General features: G+C 34.1%; 1 protein-coding gene across 7 annotated transcripts in view; it reads left to right on the plus strand.

The window, feature by feature from the left end:
- Nucleotides 1-20,975, plus strand: part of FXR1 (FMR1 autosomal homolog 1) — a 55,061-nt gene extending 34,086 nt beyond the window's left edge. Inside the window, exons 10-18 of one of the 7 annotated variants that reach the window (XM_034999571.1) lie at nucleotides 1,453-1,562; nucleotides 6,702-6,788; nucleotides 8,187-8,244; nucleotides 8,332-8,394; nucleotides 12,539-12,742; nucleotides 14,540-14,740; nucleotides 15,462-15,542; nucleotides 19,080-19,171; nucleotides 19,928-20,975. In XM_034999571.1, coding sequence (XP_034855462.1) covers nucleotides 1,453-1,562; nucleotides 6,702-6,788; nucleotides 8,187-8,244; nucleotides 8,332-8,394; nucleotides 12,539-12,742; nucleotides 14,540-14,740; nucleotides 15,462-15,542; nucleotides 19,080-19,171; nucleotides 19,928-20,098 — 1,067 coding nt within the window. In that variant the 3' untranslated portion in view covers nucleotides 20,099-20,975. Of the gene's footprint in view, nucleotides 1-1,452; nucleotides 1,563-6,701; nucleotides 6,789-8,186; nucleotides 8,395-12,538; nucleotides 12,743-14,539; nucleotides 14,741-15,461; nucleotides 15,543-19,079; nucleotides 19,172-19,927 lie in introns of all 7 variants that reach the window. The other 6 variants (XM_034999553.1, XM_034999580.1, XM_034999588.1 and 3 more) reach the window with 6 other exon arrangements.
- Nucleotides 20,976-21,374: the final 399 nt, after the last annotated feature.

The raw sequence follows: 21,374 nt of genomic DNA on the forward strand, positions 1-21,374 counted from the left end.
ATTTAATGGAAATGATCATTTAAAATATTGACGGTCTCTGGTGGGACTAAATAAAACTTTCAGGTAGGTCCCTGCCACAGACCCCAGAAGGGTGATGGATGTACACTCACCACTGGTATAGTTCATAGAAGGAAGGGGCAAAGATTCTGGGGGAGGGATTATGATATATCAGTCTGATTTTTGTTTTTTCGAAAAGACATTTGCTTATTTTTAGCAGGGTCAAGGATGGAGTTGCTGCTTGAGCTTCACTGTGTTAACAATGAAGGTTGCTTTTATATACTGCTGCTAGGGCTGCTCAGAGAAGACCTACATCATGTGAATTCCCTGTCCTACTCTTTTTTTCTTTTTACCTGTTCAGTTGCTGCTGCTTTTAAACTTAGGGTTATTAATGGGGAAGGAGGTTTGAGAATAGGGATAGAAAATCCTGTAATGGTGTCTTTGCTGTATTGAGCCATTTACTCTTGCTGTTGTTCCCTTATTTATTCTTTAATGGGAACTTGTTTTCTCAAGGCATGCGATAGGAATAACTTCTATTTTAACCCCTTTCAACTGAAATTCTGTTCTGGAAATAGATTGCTGATTTAAAAAAGAATGAGGGATTTGGACTTAATAACTTTTATAAGAGATACATCTATTTCATACAGGGAAGGTTACCTGTGAATATTTACTTCTTTTACCAGGTAACACTATCTAGTACTGCTTTGCTATTTTACTAGTTTGCTGTCTTTTTAAGAATAAGCTCCTAAGGGGGAGAGAATTTCCTGTCCCCCCTTTTAGTTTCTCTTTTAGTTATTGGATACTCAGTAACTGCTGTTTGACACACTTAAATGTTAAGTGTGGAGAAGGTAAATAATTTGGAATTTATGTCAAAATATTGTATTTCATATCTAGGAAGACAGCATAACATATACATACTATATGTATTTGTATAGCTATGAAGTACTTAAAAACTTGGTCAAAAATGTTAAACGCAAACATTTCATTGAAGAGAGAGTATCATTTAAAAAGTATCTTCAAGTTAATAGGTGTGTTTTGGACGAATAGCAACTTGAATATGAAAGCAAGATTAAATTTGTTAACAGTGCCAAAATAAGTGTTTGTTTTGCCTTTATTTGTATGTCCAAAGTTTTGGAATGGGTTACATTGATATTTTAAAAATACAGAAATGATGGTAGAGCACATTAAAAAATGTTTTAGACTTGGAAAATGACTTACATGTGAGTAACATTGTCAATCCTAGTTAATAATAGCCTTAGGCATTCTGAAGAGAAGGAAGTTTTTCAGACCAAGGATAAAATTCCTCTGTAGTCCTCAGGGTGAATATATTGAGAGTATAAAAAGATGGAGCTTTGCTTGGTTTTTTGATTTGATAGCAAGTCAAATTATTTGGGCTAGTGTTGGAAGGATAACAGTATTGGTTTTAACTTGTTATATTTTTTTCTCTTATTAAAGGAAAAGTAATTGGAAAAAATGGCAAAGTCATTCAGGAAATAGTGGACAAATCTGGTGTGGTTCGGGTGAGAATTGAAGGAGACAATGAAAATAAATTACCTAGAGAAGATGTAAGTATTTAAAATGTATAAACCTCCCCCACTTTTTTTAAACCGTGTTCTGTTCCTGGCTGATTTATAATGTTTTTTTATATTTTGGAAATCATTTTGATCAGTTTTATCTAGTGAGCTACTTACAGTCTGATGCAGTGGATTTTTTTTTCTTTTAATTTTATTCCTCACAATATTGTTTTCTGTGCTTAAGAAAACAAGTAATCTTGGGGCGCCTGGGTGGCTCAGTTGGTTAAGCGACTGCCTTCAGCTCAGGTCATGATCCCAGGGTCCTGGGATCGAGTCCCGCATAGGGCTCCCTGCTCTGCGGGGAGCCTGCTTCTCCCTCTCCCACTCCCCCTGCTTGTGTTCCCTCTCTCGCTGTGTCTCTCTGTCAAATAAATAAATAAAAAAATCTTTTAAAAAAAAATTAAAAAAAAAGAAAACAAGTAATCTTTCAACTGTGGGCCGTGGGATCTTGATTGGTTTCTCAGTACTTCAGTAAAAAGTCAATTTTTGATAAAATGGTTTCAGTTTGAGAATTTTAACAGTTCTTTTTTGTACTTAACAAGTTTATTATAAAGGAATTCTTAGTAAATAACCGTGTACTTAACCTTTTTTAGAATCTGAAAACACTGATCATTTCTTAACTGAAATCTTTAACCTTTTATGTCGTTATTACGACACCAACTTTCTGACATTTCTTTTTCCGTCTCTTCTCACATGTTCATATTTTGTCTACAATACTGTTCTTTACTCCTCATCCATAACTTGAAAGATCTCTTACTTTGGTGGCTCCAGTGGCTTAAACTTTGTATGCCTACGAATGAATATAAGGCAAGGATTTTCTCCCATATTATCTCTCAGGAAGCAGCTTCAGTTTTGCACAATAGATTATTGCTTGGAGAGCTTACTAGCCTGTTGGAAAGAATGTGTCTTCTTTAAAAGAAAGAAAGAAACTAGTCAGATTAGCTCAGATAATCTCACATCAAGTATTGGATGTTGCAAAGATGTCTATTAGGGAGCCACTTCCTTTATTCCTTTTAATTAGAATGTAGAGGCAAAGCAAACAAAACGATTAACACATGCCTTAGTATTGCAGAAATGAGTACTGTGGCTGAGATTTGTTTCATCCTACACTGCTCCCAAAATTGCTATAAATCTCAAATAACCTTTACTTTTTAAGCAACCCTCCCTCCTGTTGCCTTTGAGAGGAGGATTAAAATCGAGGTGTCATAAAAATTCACACTTTCCCCTTTATACCCCCTATTTAATGTATAAAAGAAAGGTGATCCATTTAGCATACAACCACTCCATAAAAGTGGTCTGGACATCGGGGTGTTTATTGGTCAGGGCCATTATATGAGTTAACTATAAATTTCTTAGCTTGATTTATCCCTAGTTGCTTTCCAGTATTTAACATTTTGTTGCAAAGCTAATTCTTCTAAGTCTGTCTTCATAAATAAGAACTTTACTGTACTTTACTGTTTTGTAGTTTTGGTTAGTGTTACCCCCATTTCTGTGTCAGGGTTAAGAAATTTAAATGCTTATAGAAACCAAGCAGATTACTAAATGATGAAGCAGGTTGGGATATACAAGATACGGATAGGAGGGTGCATGGTCTCTTTCTATAAAGGAAGCAGATGCTGCTTAGCTTTAATCTGGTTGCTATATCTTTTGATATTATGAGAAGTTGGAAACCTATAATATACAAAATTAAAAAATTTTTAGAACATTGCATGTTAAAACAAGTTTGAAGGTTGGTATTCGCTTATTTGGGGCCACCATTTCATAATTTAAGCTGTCTAAATCCCCTGACAGACTGTTTATAACTTGTTTATGCTGAAGTCTTTTGGTGACCCACCTTGAGCCTGAGATGACCTTTCCCACCTATGTATCATTGCAATTATTGTCTATATAATTATGTAATGATTTTCTCTCAACCTTATATTTTTTGTTATCTCACCAAGCCACATTATGAACTCTGAAATCAAGAAATAAAGTCTGAATTCCCATATTCTCTGTTTTTCTCTAGCCCAGTGAAGTGTACAGAGTTAGATGCTTGCTCAGTATTTTCAGCTTTTCACTGAATTGGATTTGAGCTTTTCACTGTAGAAGAAATACACTTATGTAAAAGTTAGAATAGCACAGAAGGATATAGTGTGAAAAGTAAATGTGTATCGGGGCGCCTGGGTGGCTCAGTCGTTAAGCGTCTGCCTTCGGCTCAGGTCATGATCCCAGGGTCCTGGGATTGAGCCCCGCATTGGGCTCCCTGCTCTGCGGGAAGTCTGCTTCTCCCTCTCCCACTCCCCCTGCTTATGTTCCCTCTCTCTCTCTGTCTCTATGTCAAATAAATAAATAAAATCTTTAAAAAAAAAAAAAAAAAAGTAAATGTGTATCTATGTCCTGTCTATCTCTCTTCACTCCGTTGTGTCTCATAGATTTTAGACTGTTGTTGGTTGCCTTTTCATGTCTTTGTTTTGCTACTAAAAACAGTGCTGCAGCAAATATCCCTTAACCACTAGAGAGTAAATTCCTGGAAGTGGGTTTTTTAGATCAAAGGGTAAAAGGCATTTAAATTTTTAGATCTTAGTTTTCCCACACATTCTTTCCACCAGTGTCGGAAATGGGTCTATTTTCCACATACTTGCCAATACAGAATTTTATCAAACTTTTAATTAGTGCCATTCCAGAAGGTGTACATGTTCTCTCTCCATATGCTTAAAAGATATTTTAATTTTTCTGTTAAGGAGCTTGTCTTTTGTATATTTTTTGCCTTTATTACTAAGTTGTTAGAACTTTTGCATTTTAAGGAAGCTAGTCTTTTGTCTTTTTATATTTGTAGCAAATACTCTTTTTCCTTATTTCCCCCAATACAAATTTTTTATGTTGTTGGAATTTTTTTTAGGCTTTTGCTTTATGATTTAAGACTTTCGCATTTTGTGTCCTGCTTGGCAAGATCTTTCCTACATGTAGATCATTTAGAGATCCATTTATATTTCATTCTCCAGGTTTTTTAAAAGTATATAAATTTTTCACTCCAATAAATTTTTTTGGTGGGGGGGTTGTAAGGTATTAGGAACCAGGGATCCTGCTTTATTTTTCCCAAGTGCTAGTTGGTAGTGTCAGTGCAATCTGTTAAATATAAGTAATCAGTTATTAGCATTTTTTAAAAATCTAGAAATTTTGGGGCGCCGGGATGGCTCAGTCAGTTAAGCGTCTGTCTTCGGCTCAGGTCATGATCCCAGGGTCCTGGGATCGAGTCCCACTTCGGGCTCCTTGCTCGGCAGGGAGCCTGCTTCTCCCACTGCCTGCCACTCCCCTCCTGCTTGTTCTCTCTCTCCCTCTCTCTGACAAATAAAATCTTAAAAAAAAAAATCTAGGAAGTTCACGGAAATAACTCCTAGAAACAAATTTTTATATTCAGTATTAATCATTTACTCTTCAAATTTTTTATTATGGCTCTATAGTAGCCATTAAAGTATTCTGTAAAACATGTCTTTAAGGTTGCATTCTTAACTGTCCTTTTCTTTGGAGGTATTGGTGATAGCATCTCAACTTCAGGGTCAAAGCATTGTATTTCTCTTACTCCTTGCAGATCATCTGTCTTGGAATGACTTTTCCTTCTTTACCTCCTTGGTAAAATTCTATTTGTTTTTAACATTTACTTTAATAATATTCTTAGGAGTTCCCCTAAGTTTCCACATTTGGGATGGCATAATACACATTCTACTTAATATTGCTGTGTTTTTCATTGATACCACTAATGCTGTGCAATAAGATTATTGCAGGAATGTTTAGTATCTTTTCTGAGATTGTGATTGCCTTTAGGGATTTTATTTATCCTTTTTCATTATTCTGTATTGGGGCAAGTGACAAGTGGTTGTTACTTGGAATTAGGTAACTGGATATGAAATTGGCTGGCTCATTGGCTAATTGTATGACTTTGGGCAAATTGCTTTCTCAACTGTAAAATTGGAGTATTTTTTTTTTAATTGGAGTATTAAAGTTACTTTTTAATGAATATTAAATAAGATACAGGTGTAGAATAATATACTTCTAGAAATGTGGTATGTGCTTAAAGTATTTTAGATCTTTTTTTTACTCCTCCTCCATCTTTCATTCACTTTGCTGTCTTTCTTACCTGCCCATGAATTCCTGAGGACAGAGTCAAGACTTCCTACTTCTTAAGCTTAAGTTATAGTCCTTTTTTTCATGCCCTCTTAAGCCAATCTGTTTGAATAGCTGTTAGGAACTCATCTGTAGAATCAAGAAGATGAGACACTGAAACTGCCTGGGGAAGTTTATTTAGGCTCTACTCATTTTTCCTTAGCCATTAGGAAGGTAGAAGTGTATTTCTTTGTAAATTCAGCAAAATTAATTCTTTGATTTGCTTTAATATTGGTGACTAAATATTTGCCCATATCAGTAATTCCTTTATTTTACATGGTGTAAATATTTGTACTCTGTATGTTACACTGTTAATGGTCAGGAAGCACTACTTCCAATATACAACATTGACAGTTTTGTTAAGTGAGCACATATTAGGGATAACCTACCTAATGTGCTTTACCTTTTTAAAGCCATCATTACCAACGTGATCTATCTGGTCTATAAATTTATACCAGTTTGAAGGAAAATTTCATTAAAAGGTGGTTTATATATGAAGAAAGACTGAATTAGGAATTAGAAAATCTGATATAAACTGGTATTTTAAAGGTAATTTAAATTTTTAGCATACTTAAATTGTAGGGCAAATACAATGAGTTATTGAAAACCTCGGTATTTCAAATTATATTGATTTTTTTCTTAGTTTATTTTTATTTTTTAAAGATTTTATTTATTTATTTGACAGAGACACAGTGAGAGAGGGAACGCAAGCAGGGAGAGTGGGAGAGGGAGAAGCAGGCTTCCTGCGGAGCAGGGAGCCTGATGCGCGGGGCTCGATCCCAGGACCCTGGGATCATGACCTGAGCCGAAGGCAGACGCTTAATGACTGAGCCACCCAGGCGCCCAGCAGTTTATTTTTAAACCTTGAATTTTAGTAAGATATAAATTGCTGTGTTTTAGAAAAGTTTTCCAAATTATATATTGGTATGTGAAATTTAGGCTAGACTTTGTTAAAATATGAAATACTGAGGATATTGTGTTTTCTTACAGGGTATGGTTCCGTTTGTATTTGTTGGCACTAAAGAAAGCATCGGAAATGTGCAAGTTCTTTTAGAGTATCATATTGCTTATCTAAAGGTTTGTATACTGTTCACATTCATATTGTTGCTTCATATGTTAAACTTCAAAATACATCAATTTTATATTCATATTAAATTTCAAATCATTAAATATTTTTTTTAATTCAGCTTCAGATTTACCCTGGTCTCCTACTTGAGAATTTAGAGGGAAAAGGTCCGTTGCCATAATAAAATGATTGGCCTTAATGCACATTGTTTCTCTTTTTCTCTGAACTTTGACATTCTTTCCTTACTGTTTAAGAAATGGTCACACTTGTGTTCCTCTAATTTGACTCTCCTCACCTTACGTATATACATGTGCTATACTGAAACCATTTTGTTTTTACCTTGATGTTTTAAGTGCAAATAGGGCAGGGAGTAAGATGGGCTTTCTTGGTAACTAGTATTTGAATCAGAGGTGATATCCCATAGACATCATTTGGTAATTCTTAACCATTATTTTTAAGATAGTCTATTTAGAGTTGATAAATAAAGAGCAAAGATTTTAAAAAAGAAATGGCCCATAAATTATTAAAAGTTGCAGTTGTCATTTTCTACTTTATCTTTTATTAAGTTTCTCTTCTAATATCCTCAACAGTTCTGTCTCTAGTAGGTTTTAGTCCTTTTAATCACTCATGTCATTGCTCTTACGTTAATATTTTGAAAGCACACATGATGATGTCATTCTTTTAAAACTCATGTTTAGAAATCTCAATTCAGTCTGGCATTTTAAAGCCCATGCTTTATCTTCCAGTACTCTACTACTTCTTAGTCAGAAGCTTTCTCTGGTCACCTTACCTTCACGTTCTGTAATGACCTCGGTTTCTGAATGACCAAGTCTCCTAGTTCATGTAGGCCACAACTCAGGTGTCACCGTTTTGATGGAAAAGTAGCTTAATAGTCCCTCTCATATATGGCACCTGTATCTCACTTAATCAGAGTTTTTATTTCTTGAGGGCTGGATGAGGGCTGGATCTGGTAATATTGTGTAATTATTTGCTGTTTAACAAACCGTTAGTTCATTCATTCACGCCAGGAACTAAAACGCAAACTGTGAATATTGCTCTAGCATAAGAAACATTTATTCGGCCCTGTAAACACAAACAGATAGTTTATTTTAATGCTTGTCTGTTAAACACACCCTTGAAGGTGGAGAGTCCTTGTCTTTTTCTATATTGTATGTTTGTAGCACCTGGCATACTTAGTGCTCGCTAAAGTATTCAGTAAATGTTCAGTGAATTGAGTCAGCAAATGACCTCGTGAATTGTATTTACTAGGTACACAGTTGTATTTTACCAAATAATTGGCCAAGATCACAGCTTCTTTCATTGGTAGGGAGTAGAGCTTTAACCGTAGGCTTTAAGAAGGTAAAAATGGTACAACATAGAATATTTACACTTTTTTGTTTTGCTTATAGGAAGTAGAACAGCTAAGAATGGAACGCCTACAGATTGATGAACAGCTACGACAGATTGGTATGGGTTTCAGACCTTCTTCCACCAGAGGGCCTGAAAAAGAAAAAGGATATGCCACTGATGAAAGTACCGTCTCTTCTGTACAAGGTTCTAGGTCTTATAGTGGAAGAGGCAGAGGTCGTCGGGGCCCTAATTACACCTCCGGTTATGGTAAAAAAAACAATTTTTTTGTTAGTCGTTTTAGTTTAGGCACTTCAAAACGTTTTGCTCAATATTATTCGTTGCTCTGTCTTGGCTTTGGGGGCAGGAGCTGTCTATGGTAGTGAAGGCATACTTCATATTAATGACAGTAAAAGGTGTATGATGTTCACACAGCTTTGTAATGAGATCAGACATGTTTTTGTTAAGTTGGCAGTTCATGATCGTGTTTATTTTAAATATTTAGAATAAATATAGGTGGCATTTGTATATACATACTTGTATACAAAAATGTGTATATATCAAAACCTAGTAATGGTGATGATACTGCTAGGAATCTCTTTAGCCTACTGTCTAGGAAAAGTAAAGTTGAAAAATAATGCTAATCAGTGTGCTAAGGTTGTGTATAGTACATCTGTACTAGTTTTATAAAATACACTTTATTGATTCTCGGCAGTTTTGAATGTAAGTATCTCCTATCTGGAATTAATTTTATGAAATAACATTTCACTAAAAATGAGGGCTTTTTAAAAAGCCGGAACCAAATTAACATTTTATAAATGAACATTTTTATAAAATGTATTTCAGTGTGAGGATAGGGCCCTAACCCTTATAGGAGGGGGCCAGTGGATGGTGGTGGTCAACAATTTTCTAATCCTAAATTTTCACTTATTCTTCTTCAGCTTTGGAGTTGTTCATTTTTCTGCATTTGGACTTGGATCTTAGCAGTGACCTGATTTTTGTCTTCCCTCGTCTTCCCTTTCTATTTCCTTCTCTTTTCTCCATACCTCTATGCTCCTCCTAACTTAACTGCTTTAGAAAAATAATTCATAAGCCTTTCCCAAAATAGAAGGTATTTAGGGAAAATGGATAAACATAAAAGCTTACAGTGTGCAGATTCCACACTCAGATTTCATGTTTGAAGAATCATCTAATGACGCCAGAATTGTATTAAATTTGTCCTTTCATTTGTTGTGGAGCTGAAAGGTTAATTATCCCTTCCCTCATATATTTCCATGTTCTCATTTCTTGATAGTTTTTATTATTTAAAGTTAACTGTTGAAACTGGAAAGCAAAATTCTAGTAAAGTGTTTAGCATATGAAGGGCAGAAAATTGTGAAGTATTACTGTATTTCCTGAAAATACATTTAATACAAAAGACAACTAACCAGTAATTAAAGAAAAATTATATTGAATGATTCTAGAGGCATAAATTACTAGTACAAATAATCAGATTTGGTTTTTTGGATGATAGGGTGATGAATTCATTGAAGACTTCTGTAAGCCTCTGTGGGAAGTCAGCTTGTTGTTGAGGCCAGTTTTCTGCAAAATGCCTTTGTTGACAGTAGGTAAAATTTTTATGAGTTAGTAAGTTTTTATGAGTGGTAGAGGAATATCATCTGGATTGAAGAAAGTTATGCAAGTTGTTCAGTAGATGGCACTCTTACCTCTGAAATGTTGCGGACTGGTGGTAGCATTGCATTTCTTGAAATAGCTGTTGAATTTAAGTGGGCTTGAGAGAAAAACCATTTAAATTTGGTTATAGATGTTCTCTTACCTACTTAATGTCAGGATATTTAGGTGATAATATATAAGTTGTATAAGAAACATTTGTCATAATGTCTCTGAAGTTGGTATGTTCCTTAGAATGAATGATATTTTAAAGCTAATGGGCAACATTTTTTTTAATGGCACACAAAATATGTCTTTAAAATGAATGGATGGCATATTGGAGTTGATAAAATACGGTACTTTAGCTATTACGTTTAGTGTACATGAACATTGAAAAGGATGTGAAGTATCTTCAGGAGTGATTTTAGAAGTTTTAGGGGAAAATCTGATTTGCAATTCTGTTAAAAACAGGTTTTATTTGTTGGAGTCATTAAAAATTGGATTAGTTTCATGAATCATTTTTAGAGCTACTTAAAAAATTTTTTTGGATTCATGAACTTCTAGAGACGACCTTCATTCCTTTTGCATATGACTCCGTCTGTCTGTCTTGTAAAGCTAGTGACTTCATAGTTGTGCTCTTTGGTTCTCTGCAGCTGAGATTCATATGATTAGTTTGGCCTCACCTGGATAATCCATGATAATCTTCCCACTTCAATATCCTTAATCTTATCACATCTGCAAAGTCCCTTTTGCCATCCCAGAAACATTTAAGCTTTATTTAATATGACTAACGCAAGAGCACTAGCCAATTCATTAGCCCTTTTTGTTTTTGACTTTAGTATCTGTCTTATCTACTGAAACCTATTTATGTTTTAGACCACCCCCTTTAAGTATTTAGAATACTAGATTAAAGTTTAGGAAGAATGTCTTTGCTTGTGATGCTGAGTTTAAATACTACAATGTATTTCGGGAGGAAATTCAGTAGGGACTTGTGAAAAATTTTAAAATGAGATATTCATTTATCTTCACATTTTGTTAATGTTTTCAGGCAGTGTATAGGCTTGTCAGTAAATTCAGAAATTCTTACACATTCCAAAAGATGTTTTCGTGACTCATGAAATGATAAATTGCCATTATTCTAACAAACCATGTCATCAGCTAGTAAATTTTTTGTCATTTGGAGAAATAAGTGGGAGATTCATTCTCTTTTGCGAGACTCCCAATCCTAATAAAACTTAAGTGTGAATACTAGAAACTTGCTGTGTTTTTTTCTAAAATAATAGTTCCAATGTATTAATCCATTTTTATATAATTGAGTGGTTACATCATATTTAAGGTCATGTGGAAAAAAAAGAATGATCTTAGAGGAGAAAGGAAGTTGTTAGACTCCCTTCATTTGTTCAATTTTATTCTGGATACCTTAATACTTCTACTTTTGTACATCTGAGGAGTTAACGATGTTTTACTTTCATCATCAAATGACTGAAATTTAAATTTAGCGAACTTGTAGTTTATCATGGAATCACTTTTATTTGGGAGATAAGCAAACGAACTTCAAAATTATACAACAGATTCATTTATCAAGAGAGAATTGTTATGCATATTGTTAGGTGTCTGGGGCATTTAGAGGTAGAAGAAAGAGCTCTACCGTTTAAATGTATCATAGACCAAGTGGGATGTAAATCGAAAGGGGAAAAAATGGAAAAGAACATATGACAACATTGCATGATAGACACACTTTGCTTTTAAGGTAATAAAAGGAGAGGAGAGGTCTATTTTCAGTTAAATTGGTCTGAAACTAGAAATTGAACTGGGCTCTGAAGGAGATAGATTTGGACATATGATGAAACGGAGGGGTGGAAGTGGCATTCCAACAATTAAAGAATAAAAGAGAGTATTGTAGTGATTGAATCATCTAAATCTGGCACTTTAATTGTGATATAATAGTAATGATATTGCAAGCTTTTATAGAATATTTGCAGTGTTTAAATTTTTAAAAGGTCAGTATTAAAATAGGTCATTGAAACCTTAGAAATGGTCTGTCAACCTTTAGAGTCACGATGAATTTTTCTCTTGTCAGATTAAAGTTGTCTTCTTAGCATTCTTAAAATTTGTTCTGTAATTTCACATAGTGTATTTAAGCCACTGTTGCTCATAAAACATAATTATTTTATGTACAGCCACTAAAAATACACTCCCAGTTTATAAGAGACCATCAGTTATATAGGAAGCATTGTGATTTCAGAGATGTTAAAAGCGTGATGTGTGCTTTTAACATCTCTGTTAAAAGATGTGCTTCCAAGAATCAATGCAATAATGGTAGAGTACACTATACAATTAAACTACTCCTTTTTCTAAATATGATTAAATTTGGTTTTCAATATTGGATAGCGGTTATTTTTATTACACTAATTTGCTTCTAAAACAAAAATGAGCAATTTTTTTTTTTACTATTTTTCCATACTAACTGCATTTGCATATTATATGTAATGTTTCGTATAATCTCTTGGCTCTGTTTCTGCACATTCAAACCAACTTTTAATTTCCCATTAGTAGATCTTGTATTATTAGTCTAATACTAACATGTGATTATTTCTTAGTAAATTTCAAACTCATTTTAATTTTTATTTAGCTTTCTTTGAATCAGCCAGTTAGGGTTATTAAAATAATGGTCTGTAGGAACTAATTTTGAAAAATTTCATTCCTTTTTTTTTCCCTTTAAAAAAAAAAAGGAATCTAATTGGTTTATGTCCTCTTTCCCAAGGTACAAACTCTGAGCTGTCTAACCCCTCTGAAACAGAATCTGAGCGTAAAGACGAGCTGAGCGATTGGTCATTGGCAGGAGAAGATGATCGGGAGAGCCGACATCAGCGTGACAGCAGGAGACGCCCAGGAGGAAGAGGGAGAAGTGTTTCAGGGGGTCGAGGTCGTGGTGGACCGCGTGGTGGCAAATCCTCCATCAGTTCTGGTAGTCTTTTATATACTATGTCAGCATCCTTACTTTGTAAACAGTATAACTTTATACAAGTTAATTCATTTCCCAAGGCCACCCATTTTGGGAAGTGTCTTCTCACTGAGGCAAGTAGTGGAGCATATGGCAAGATAAGGAGAAACCCTTTAGGGTGTTTCTCAGTGAAGGTTTAGCTAGAATTTCAGGTCAGAGAAATTTTGGTTGGCTGATTCTCTTGTTTCGATGGTCAAAAATTTCTCCAGGTTTTGGGGGCTTATATGATTAGAATGTTTTTTTCCCCTAGAAAATTTGGGTTATATATTTGTTTGCCAGACCCAGAAAATTCTAACGCACAGAGAGATCTAAGTAACTTTACATACTTAATATTGAAAATTAACTGAGAAGAATTTTTGCTGCACTATGTACTATTTTAGGAACAGAGAGAAATTGTGAAATTAAAATTTTTTTTACTGTTTGAGGAATTGAGCTGAGCTGTAAAGAAGGCTGTTTAGACTGAGAACTGAGGTGCATAAGCAACTTTTTACTCATGTCTTTTTGTAGGAGTTGCGAGAATGTTTTTGCTTAGCATAATGGGCTAGGGGGGAGGAATTGTCAGCATTATGTGGACTAGATTATATGACGTATAACCTTTACATATTTTTATTGTATACCACTTTAAGAAAACCACTCTTAATGTTATAACATGTGCCCTATGAAAGTTTATAAGTATTTTAAATGTTTAAAACATACATACATATAATTAAATGTATATCAGACTTGCTTACAAACTACAAAAAACTGGAACAAATCACAAAATTTTAGGGGCTTTTAAAAGTACTCTAGTTCCAGTGATACTCTCTGAGCCCTAAGTTTAGCGTATAGGTGTTTAGGGAAATACTTTTTATATTTTACTACATTACATTGCTATTACCAAGGTTTATAGAATTGTAGTATGCTGAATTGCACAATATATGTACTTTACCTAGTGCTTATGATTAATGGATAAACTTAGTGTCTTTTGCAAAGATGCTAGCTTGCTAGCTGTTACCAAAGGAAACTTAGGAAAAATCGTGATTAGGTGAATTTCTTCTATAATTTGATTGGTGGAGGCAATAAATGCACATAGGTAAGATGGGTATTTTTTTTCTTATGAATTATACTTTAAAACTTTCCCTTTCCCACCCTCACCCCACCTTACCCCGCCTTCACTCTTTGTTTCTGGAGATGGGAGTACTAGTCAACATTGATTTCTCTATTTTCCTATAACCAGTTAGAATTTGAAACTTTTTTTTTTTAGTTTGCTTTTTTGTGTAGACTTGTTTTGATTGCTTCAGTTCAGTAACATTTCTATTATGCCACGGAGTGCAGGTGTTGAGAATTATTTGAGAATAGTCCATTAACATTAGCACAAAGCAACAGCCGACACCTTGAACTCCATAAAGGTGGCAAAATTGAATATTTCTCTTAATTCTCATTTCTCTAGCCTCTGGGCAGGATTAGCTAAGAATGTGAATGTCAAAAATAGCATGTAAATAATATACTGTTTTCTAATACATTTTCAAAACAAGTCCAAGAAATGGTAGGAAGCTGAGGGTATTTGCTCATTTTCTGCTTTAATTTTTCATTGCCATTTAAAGTTCTTCATATTTGTTATTTTCCAGGGAAAACAGTGATACAGAAAACATTTAATTTGAATACAGAGTATAGGGGGAGAATTGAAGTTTCTTTATCATTAATATAGTTCTTTAGATCAAAACATTACTAATGACTGCAGCTCTCTTAAACGAATATTTCTTGCCTCTGACATGCATATAGTGCTCAAAGATCCAGACAGCAATCCATACAGCTTACTTGATAATACAGAATCTGATCAGACTGCAGACACTGATGCCAGCGAATCTCATCACAGTACTAACCGTCGTAGGCGGTCTCGTAGACGAAGGACTGATGAAGATGCTGTTCTGATGGATGGGATGACTGAATCTGATACAGCTTCAGTTAATGAAAATGGGCTAGGTATGTAAGCACTTAGGGAAAAGATAACACTATTGTATATTAATGTATGACGCTTTTTTCAACAACAACAACAACAAAAAAAACACCCCAAACGTAATGCAATTCCCATATCGAATTTTTCTTAGTGTTTACTTCAAACAAGATAGCTTTGTGTCTGTCTGAAGTGTCTAGTTCTCAGATTTGTATAGCTAAATTATTTGAAACCAGAAGGGTTTATTAAAGTGCCCTTTGATGCCATTAAATCAATATAGATATTCAAATTGCAAGCCACTTAATACTCTTTTTGTTCCTAAGCCAAAATTGGGCTTTCAGCTTGCCTCTTTAAAATTTATTATAAATGACAGTAGTGAAGGTATGTGTATTGAGTAGGTATTAACTTCCAAAGGGCTAAAATGTTAACTTTGCTTAAAAACAAAAAACCCAAAAACTAAATTGTATTGGAAAGGAAGACTTTATTCCTGAGTGATGGTAATTAAGTTGTTGAGTTTGTTCAGTTAAGAGTTTAAAACCCTCTTTATTTCCAGGTGATAATTCCCTTTTGAATCTATTTGAAATGTTTAAAACTACAAAATTATTTTCCTGTTAGTAATGTATATTGTTTAATCCTCCCTGTTTAATTAAAAAGTTCTCTTTCCCCATTCTTAAATCTTTGAAGGAAAGAAGTTTTTTTTGTTTTGCTTTTGTTTGTCAGAATAGTTCATGGTAAACTTTGCAATTACAGATGATAGTGAAAAAAAACCCCAGCGACGCAATCGTAGCCGCAGGCGTCGTTTCAGGGGTCAGGCAGAAGATAGACAGCCAGGTAACTTGAGTGGACCTGTTGACACCACCAGGTCACAAGCATGAAAAAAATGTCATGTGTCTGCTTTCTAAATATATTATACTTACATGTACACATGTGTGCATATACATTCAAGATGTGCATTACATAAATTGTTTACTCAACTAATAAGACTACTACTCTTAAGAAAATGCATTCTTCCTTCACTCCGTAAATGTTTAGTAACCTGTCTAATTGAACTAATGTTGTGTCTTAATTTTTTTTTTACATGGAAATACTGTTGAGAAGACCATTATTTTGTCCACTTGGCAGATTCTTCATCCTTGAGTTTAGGCCTGCCATCCCAGAGACTGCGTTGTAGATTGTGATTGAGGTTGATTGGCAAAACTGGGCAACTTTTGCATGGTGCTGCTTATTTTATCTGAATTCAGCACCTCATTTTTGTGGGAATTTTAATACCCACAGTTAAAAAAAAAAGTATAAATGAGAAAAATACTTGAAAGTGTCTTTTTTCTAATAAGAGGAATGCATGTTATGTTTTGTTCATTTATTGTGGTGTGTTGCCTTTTCCCTTACACCTACTAACTATTCAAATTAATAGTACTTATTTATTAGTTTTAGAATGTTAATTTAAGTAGTCATAATTTTTAGTGACTTCAAAGAAACTTGTTTGCTGTGTCTATATTATTTTGAACATAATTCCATTTCCTGTATACAGAGAATCACGTGTATATTCACAGTGAAGAAATTGTGTGCACCAAAAATAAACCCCTTTTAAACTAATCAATTTCTGCATTCTTTCCAAAGCAAATTCTTGGGTGTGTTTTCCCCAAATAAAGAATGTAAATTCAAGTATCTTTAATTAAGTTTAGTGGTTGTGTAGAGACATTTGGGAAAACTGATTAAAGGTGTTAGTTCCCATTCTTGAAGAAAAGTTCATGTTTTAAAGATAGTTGTAAGTTTAAAAGGAATTAAATATTGTCAAAAAGAGAAAGTTTCCAGAAAGTGTTTCTTACTGTTTTCCCTTCTCTTCCCTCTCTCTCTGTAGTGTCAGAAATATTCTTTAGATCAAGAGGTCATATTTACATTGTTTAAAGTTGGCATGGCAGTGAATACAATTTCAGCCGTACTTCATAAATAAGAAAATTCAAACTATCCTTGTGGGCTTAACATAGGGTAACTAACAACACAATTTGTTAACTAGATGGATGGTGGTTTAGTACCAAGTCAGTGGACATAAAAAACACAGTGGTGTTCTCTTGCAGAGAAGTGAAACTTGAGTAATTTGGGGTGTCCAGTAATTTGATAATTGTTCCATACTTGCATTTATTCCAGTTTTACTCAGTTCTTTGGAATTGCTGCTTTTCCTGTTTAGAAATCCTTGTCTTCCCTAGCCTGCCTTCCCTGGCCTTCCCCTAAAAACTTTTAAAAGCCCCCTAAGATAGCATCGACGGAATAGGCACATCATTTTCTCCTTGCCCCTGTCAGTACTTCTAGAAAAGTAGCTTCATCTAAAAATACCAACATTCCCTTACATACACAATCATTTCATTTGTTCTCATTTGCTCAGAATCTTTTGTTGTCTTTAGTGTAAATGAAGCAGTGAATATTCCTTATTCTACTTAGAAAGTGCCTGTGCAGTTGTGTCCAGTTGATTTACTTGGGTCCCTTAGGAGGAAATTCTACAGTCCAAATTATGCTGCACAAATCGCTTATTTCTCTTAGATACCATGTTTATTAATATTTAATATCCTTTTAAATGGCTAATATTATATAAGGACTGGCTGTAAATAGGCTTTGAGTCAGCTAAGTTTGTTTTTGGTTGTACCTCCCTTCAGGGGGGAGGGGCACTGATAAATTTTTACCTTTCCAGCTAAGTGCCTCTTAATTCAGTTGATACCCATATCAAAGTATTACTCTATGAGTGTACATAGTGGATGAAGGGTTCTGAGAATTGTCACATACTCAAATTTAGCAATATGTTTGTGCAGCATGGTTTCCAAGTTGCTGAGTTCTCCCAGGTGTCACTGAGGGCTGAACTGTGGAAACAGAATGAATTCATTTAGGTGCTCCCCAAACTGGAATCATTTCCAGAATGTTTTGCCACCATATATGTAGACATAATAATGAAATGAATTTGAACAGTATTCCTCTTCTCAATTTTGGAAACTATTACTAAATGTATTTATAAATTAACAGTGGATTTAAATGATTTTTTGAAAGCTCTGAAATGAGCACACTGAGTTTCTTACAGTTTGGAAAAAAAGAGGCAGTTTTAGACAGGAAACCTCTTTATTTAGTGCTGTTTCTTATAAATGATTTGTATTCTGAATTAAGTGGTTTCTGTGAGATTTAAGATTCATTTAGTAGTTTCAGAAAATTCTTGGATCTTACAAAATATTATGTTAATTTGTGGTCACAAAAAATGAATTGTAAATACTATTAAGCTTCTTTATTAAAATGATTTATTTTCATATAATTTGAACCTGGTGGACCATTTCTCCCCTAGTGACGTTTAATAAATAATTTAAAATTTACTTGAGTTTTCATTCTTTACATTAACTTGCTCTCATCCCGTAAATTAAAATACACTATATTTCATATTGTCAAGAGATTTTCCTGCCCAGTTTCTGATAGAAAATATTTCTTTGAAAGAGAGCAATTATTTTGATATTTCTCCAGATCAGTAAATTCTAAGCTCTAAGTCCTGAAGAGAAAGGATTGAGGTGTAAAGTGAGGCCGGAGTACCTGTAGAACAGAGATGTTGCACTTGGGTTGGCAGAAGGGTGTTAGCTTGCTTTAGTCTTACTCTTATGTCACTATTGCCATCCACTTCCTTGCAAACACACATCTACTTCAGTCAGTCCCTTGAAAGATTGTCAAAGCGGGGAAGAGGAGGTTACTAAATTAATGGTGGCCCTTTTCCCACCAGGATCATTGTCCACATTTTAGGGTGCTGTTCCGCCATCTTTAGTTGGCTTGTAGTTTTTTTATTTTAAATCAGAATGGTTTCTAGTGTGAAATGTGAAAAAGAAACCATAAAATACCACACTTGGATATCTTACTTGTGCTTAAAAAAAACCAAAACAACAAAAAAACCCTAACAATTTGAGTAAATCTTTTATATCTGATGAAATTTTCAAATTGAAGTATATATAGTACACCATGATTGCACCAAGTATTGCCTTTTTTTCCCCCCACTGAGAATTGCAGACACTGGGCTTAGAATGCTGTATTTCTTATTCTTGGTTGTGGATTTCTATATCAAGCTTTATCCCACAACTGTAGAGTCCGTCAGAAGCAATGGCTGGATTCCTGTGAAAGCAGACTTAAATCTAGGCTTCCTTGGATCTCCAGCTTGGAATTTTCTATTGTCAGCACTAAATCACAGGCACATTTTTCAACTTTTGTTTTTGGTTGGAGGTGGTACCCAGCTTAAAATTTTGGAATTGGGTTACCCACCATCAGTTTATTTTAAAAGTAAAATTACTCTTTATCCATAAATAAACTTTAGAAATATTTTTTCAACACCTGTAATTTTTTTCTCATCTTCAACAGTCACAGTTGCAGATTATATTTCTAGAGCTGAGTCTCAGAGCAGACAAAGAAACCTCCCAAGGGAAACTTTGGCTAAAAACAAGAAAGAAATGGTAAGGAGAATTTAACCTGTAGGTTTTGTTGTTTTTGTTTTTTGGGTTTTTTTTTTTTTTTGGTTCTGTTTTGGTTTTTTGTTTTGGTATGGTTCAGCTTTATTTTTACTTCTTGACTTACTGTATGATCGATCACTTGTTTCCCCAACTAGACAAATAATATTTTAAAGATTACTCTTGATTTTGTTCTTGGCCCCAGGTAACTGAAGATATGCATGCTTGAGCCTGGAATACTTTTCATTTAGAATTCCAAATAGCATTTGTAAAATTCAGTCTACCCAGAGATATTGGGCATAAAGACTGTTGGCTTAATTTGGGGAGCAATAGGCTATATACCTCTTCTCAGTGATGGATGTAGACCTTTTTTAAGTTTCAATTCTTTAAATGCTTTAATGTAAATGAGTTTCAAAAAAAAAAAAAGGTGAGTAAAATAGGTGTTTATTTGCTTAGGGTAACTTTATATCTTTTACATGGTGAGCTTTCCAGTGGTTAAAATTAGGTTCAAGTTTTCAGTAAACAAGTACAGATGCTTCTGTGATTTAGCACTGCTAGGTACTAGAGATAGAGTTGAAAGACAATAGAGGTGGAGTACATTGGTATATGCTTTCAAAACTTAAGAACATTTTAATCCTTTGATCCAATGTGGTTATGAAACTAAAATGATTTATTAGCTAATTAATGTTTATATAGCTGTTTTCCTCCTCAGCTGTAGATTTCATTTATAAAGAAGTTGAAAAAGTTGTCTCCCTTTGGCAGGCAAAAGATGTGATTGAAGAGCATGGTCCTTCAGAAAAGGCAATAAATGGCCCAACTAGTGCTTCTGGCGATGAAATTTCTAAGCTACAGCGTACTCCAGGAGAAGAAAAGATTAATACCTTAAAAGAAGAAAACACTCAAGAAGCAGCAGTCCTGAATGGTGTTTCATAAACTGAAGAAGTTCCTAGTTTACAGTTCTTTTACATTACATTTTACAATAGTGCTTGTACAAGCTTGCCAAAGATAGAATATGGATCGCCAGTCTTTACATCGCACTTTCAGTTCCTCCATTTGGAATTCAGAAAGGGGAGGGATCCTGAAGAAATCATATGTTAAACATACTTTGACACCTACTGTGTTATAAAATATATCATCAGATGTGCCTTGAGAATAGTATATGTAACATTAAAAAAAGTTGCTGGCTATAGGAAATGTTATTTTGTTTTCAAAATATGGCAGAGATGGGGGGAAGAGGGTGGGGTGGGATCCCTAACGTAATATTCTTTATGAAAGCATTAGCTGCTTTTGTTACATTTTTAATAATATGCAACCACTTCTTCACCTGAGGAAAACTAGAATGAAATGCAGTCTAAAATATTTTGCACTGAATTGTAATTTCTCCATTAGTTTAGTCTGGAAACTGGTCTGTTTTAATGTGTTTTTTAAATGCTGTATGTAGAGGAAAATCTGCAGACCACTGGAATACATTTGTTAAACTCTCATCTGCAGGGACACTGGGTGATATTGGCAGTGACTGTTCTACATTGAGGCTTTGTTTGGTTTATTTATTAAAGTGTACAGTATTTAAAAATCAAACATAGCTTTAGTTAAAACACTAAGCTGAATTAGTCATGTCCATTTCAGACATAACCTGAACTACTGAAAAGATCAATTTCCAGGAGGTTTATTCTGTATAAAAAGTACATGTTAGTCTTCAGTAGAGTATCTTTCCTTTTTTCTTTTCCTTTTTTTTTTTTTTTTGATTTTGGTTGTTTGATGTGCAATATGTTTTTGTATGCAGGTAGTAAATAAACTTTGATCTTCCATTTGCTGATTAACTTTCTACTTTTTATACCAATTGTAGCAAAGTAGTTGGAGCTAGTAATAGGCCTAGAATAGTTAATGTGATTGCTTTTTAAAAAGCATTTATACTTATAAATAGTATTAAAATATTGTTTAATCATTTTGTAATATATTCTCTGAAATCTTAGCACTTAAAATTTAGTCTGTTAGAATAGATTGGCTTAGGGAATTGATCATACATTTGATACTAGTAAAATCTTTATAATCTTATCAAAGGCAACTTTTGGAAGGCAATGGGGTAAAATCCAGAATTTTGCTTTGGCCTTTGATAATTAAAGATTATTTTTATAAAGAAGCATGGTGAACAATTTTTAAATAAGAAACAGACCATTAACTTAGTTTTTGATTCTCAAGGAAATAATTT

Source organism: Mirounga leonina, unplaced genomic scaffold, assembly GCF_011800145.1.
Source record: "Mirounga leonina isolate KUSES-001 unplaced genomic scaffold, KU_Mleo_1.0 Mir_115, whole genome shotgun sequence".
NCBI lineage: Eukaryota > Metazoa > Chordata > Mammalia > Carnivora > Phocidae > Mirounga > Mirounga leonina.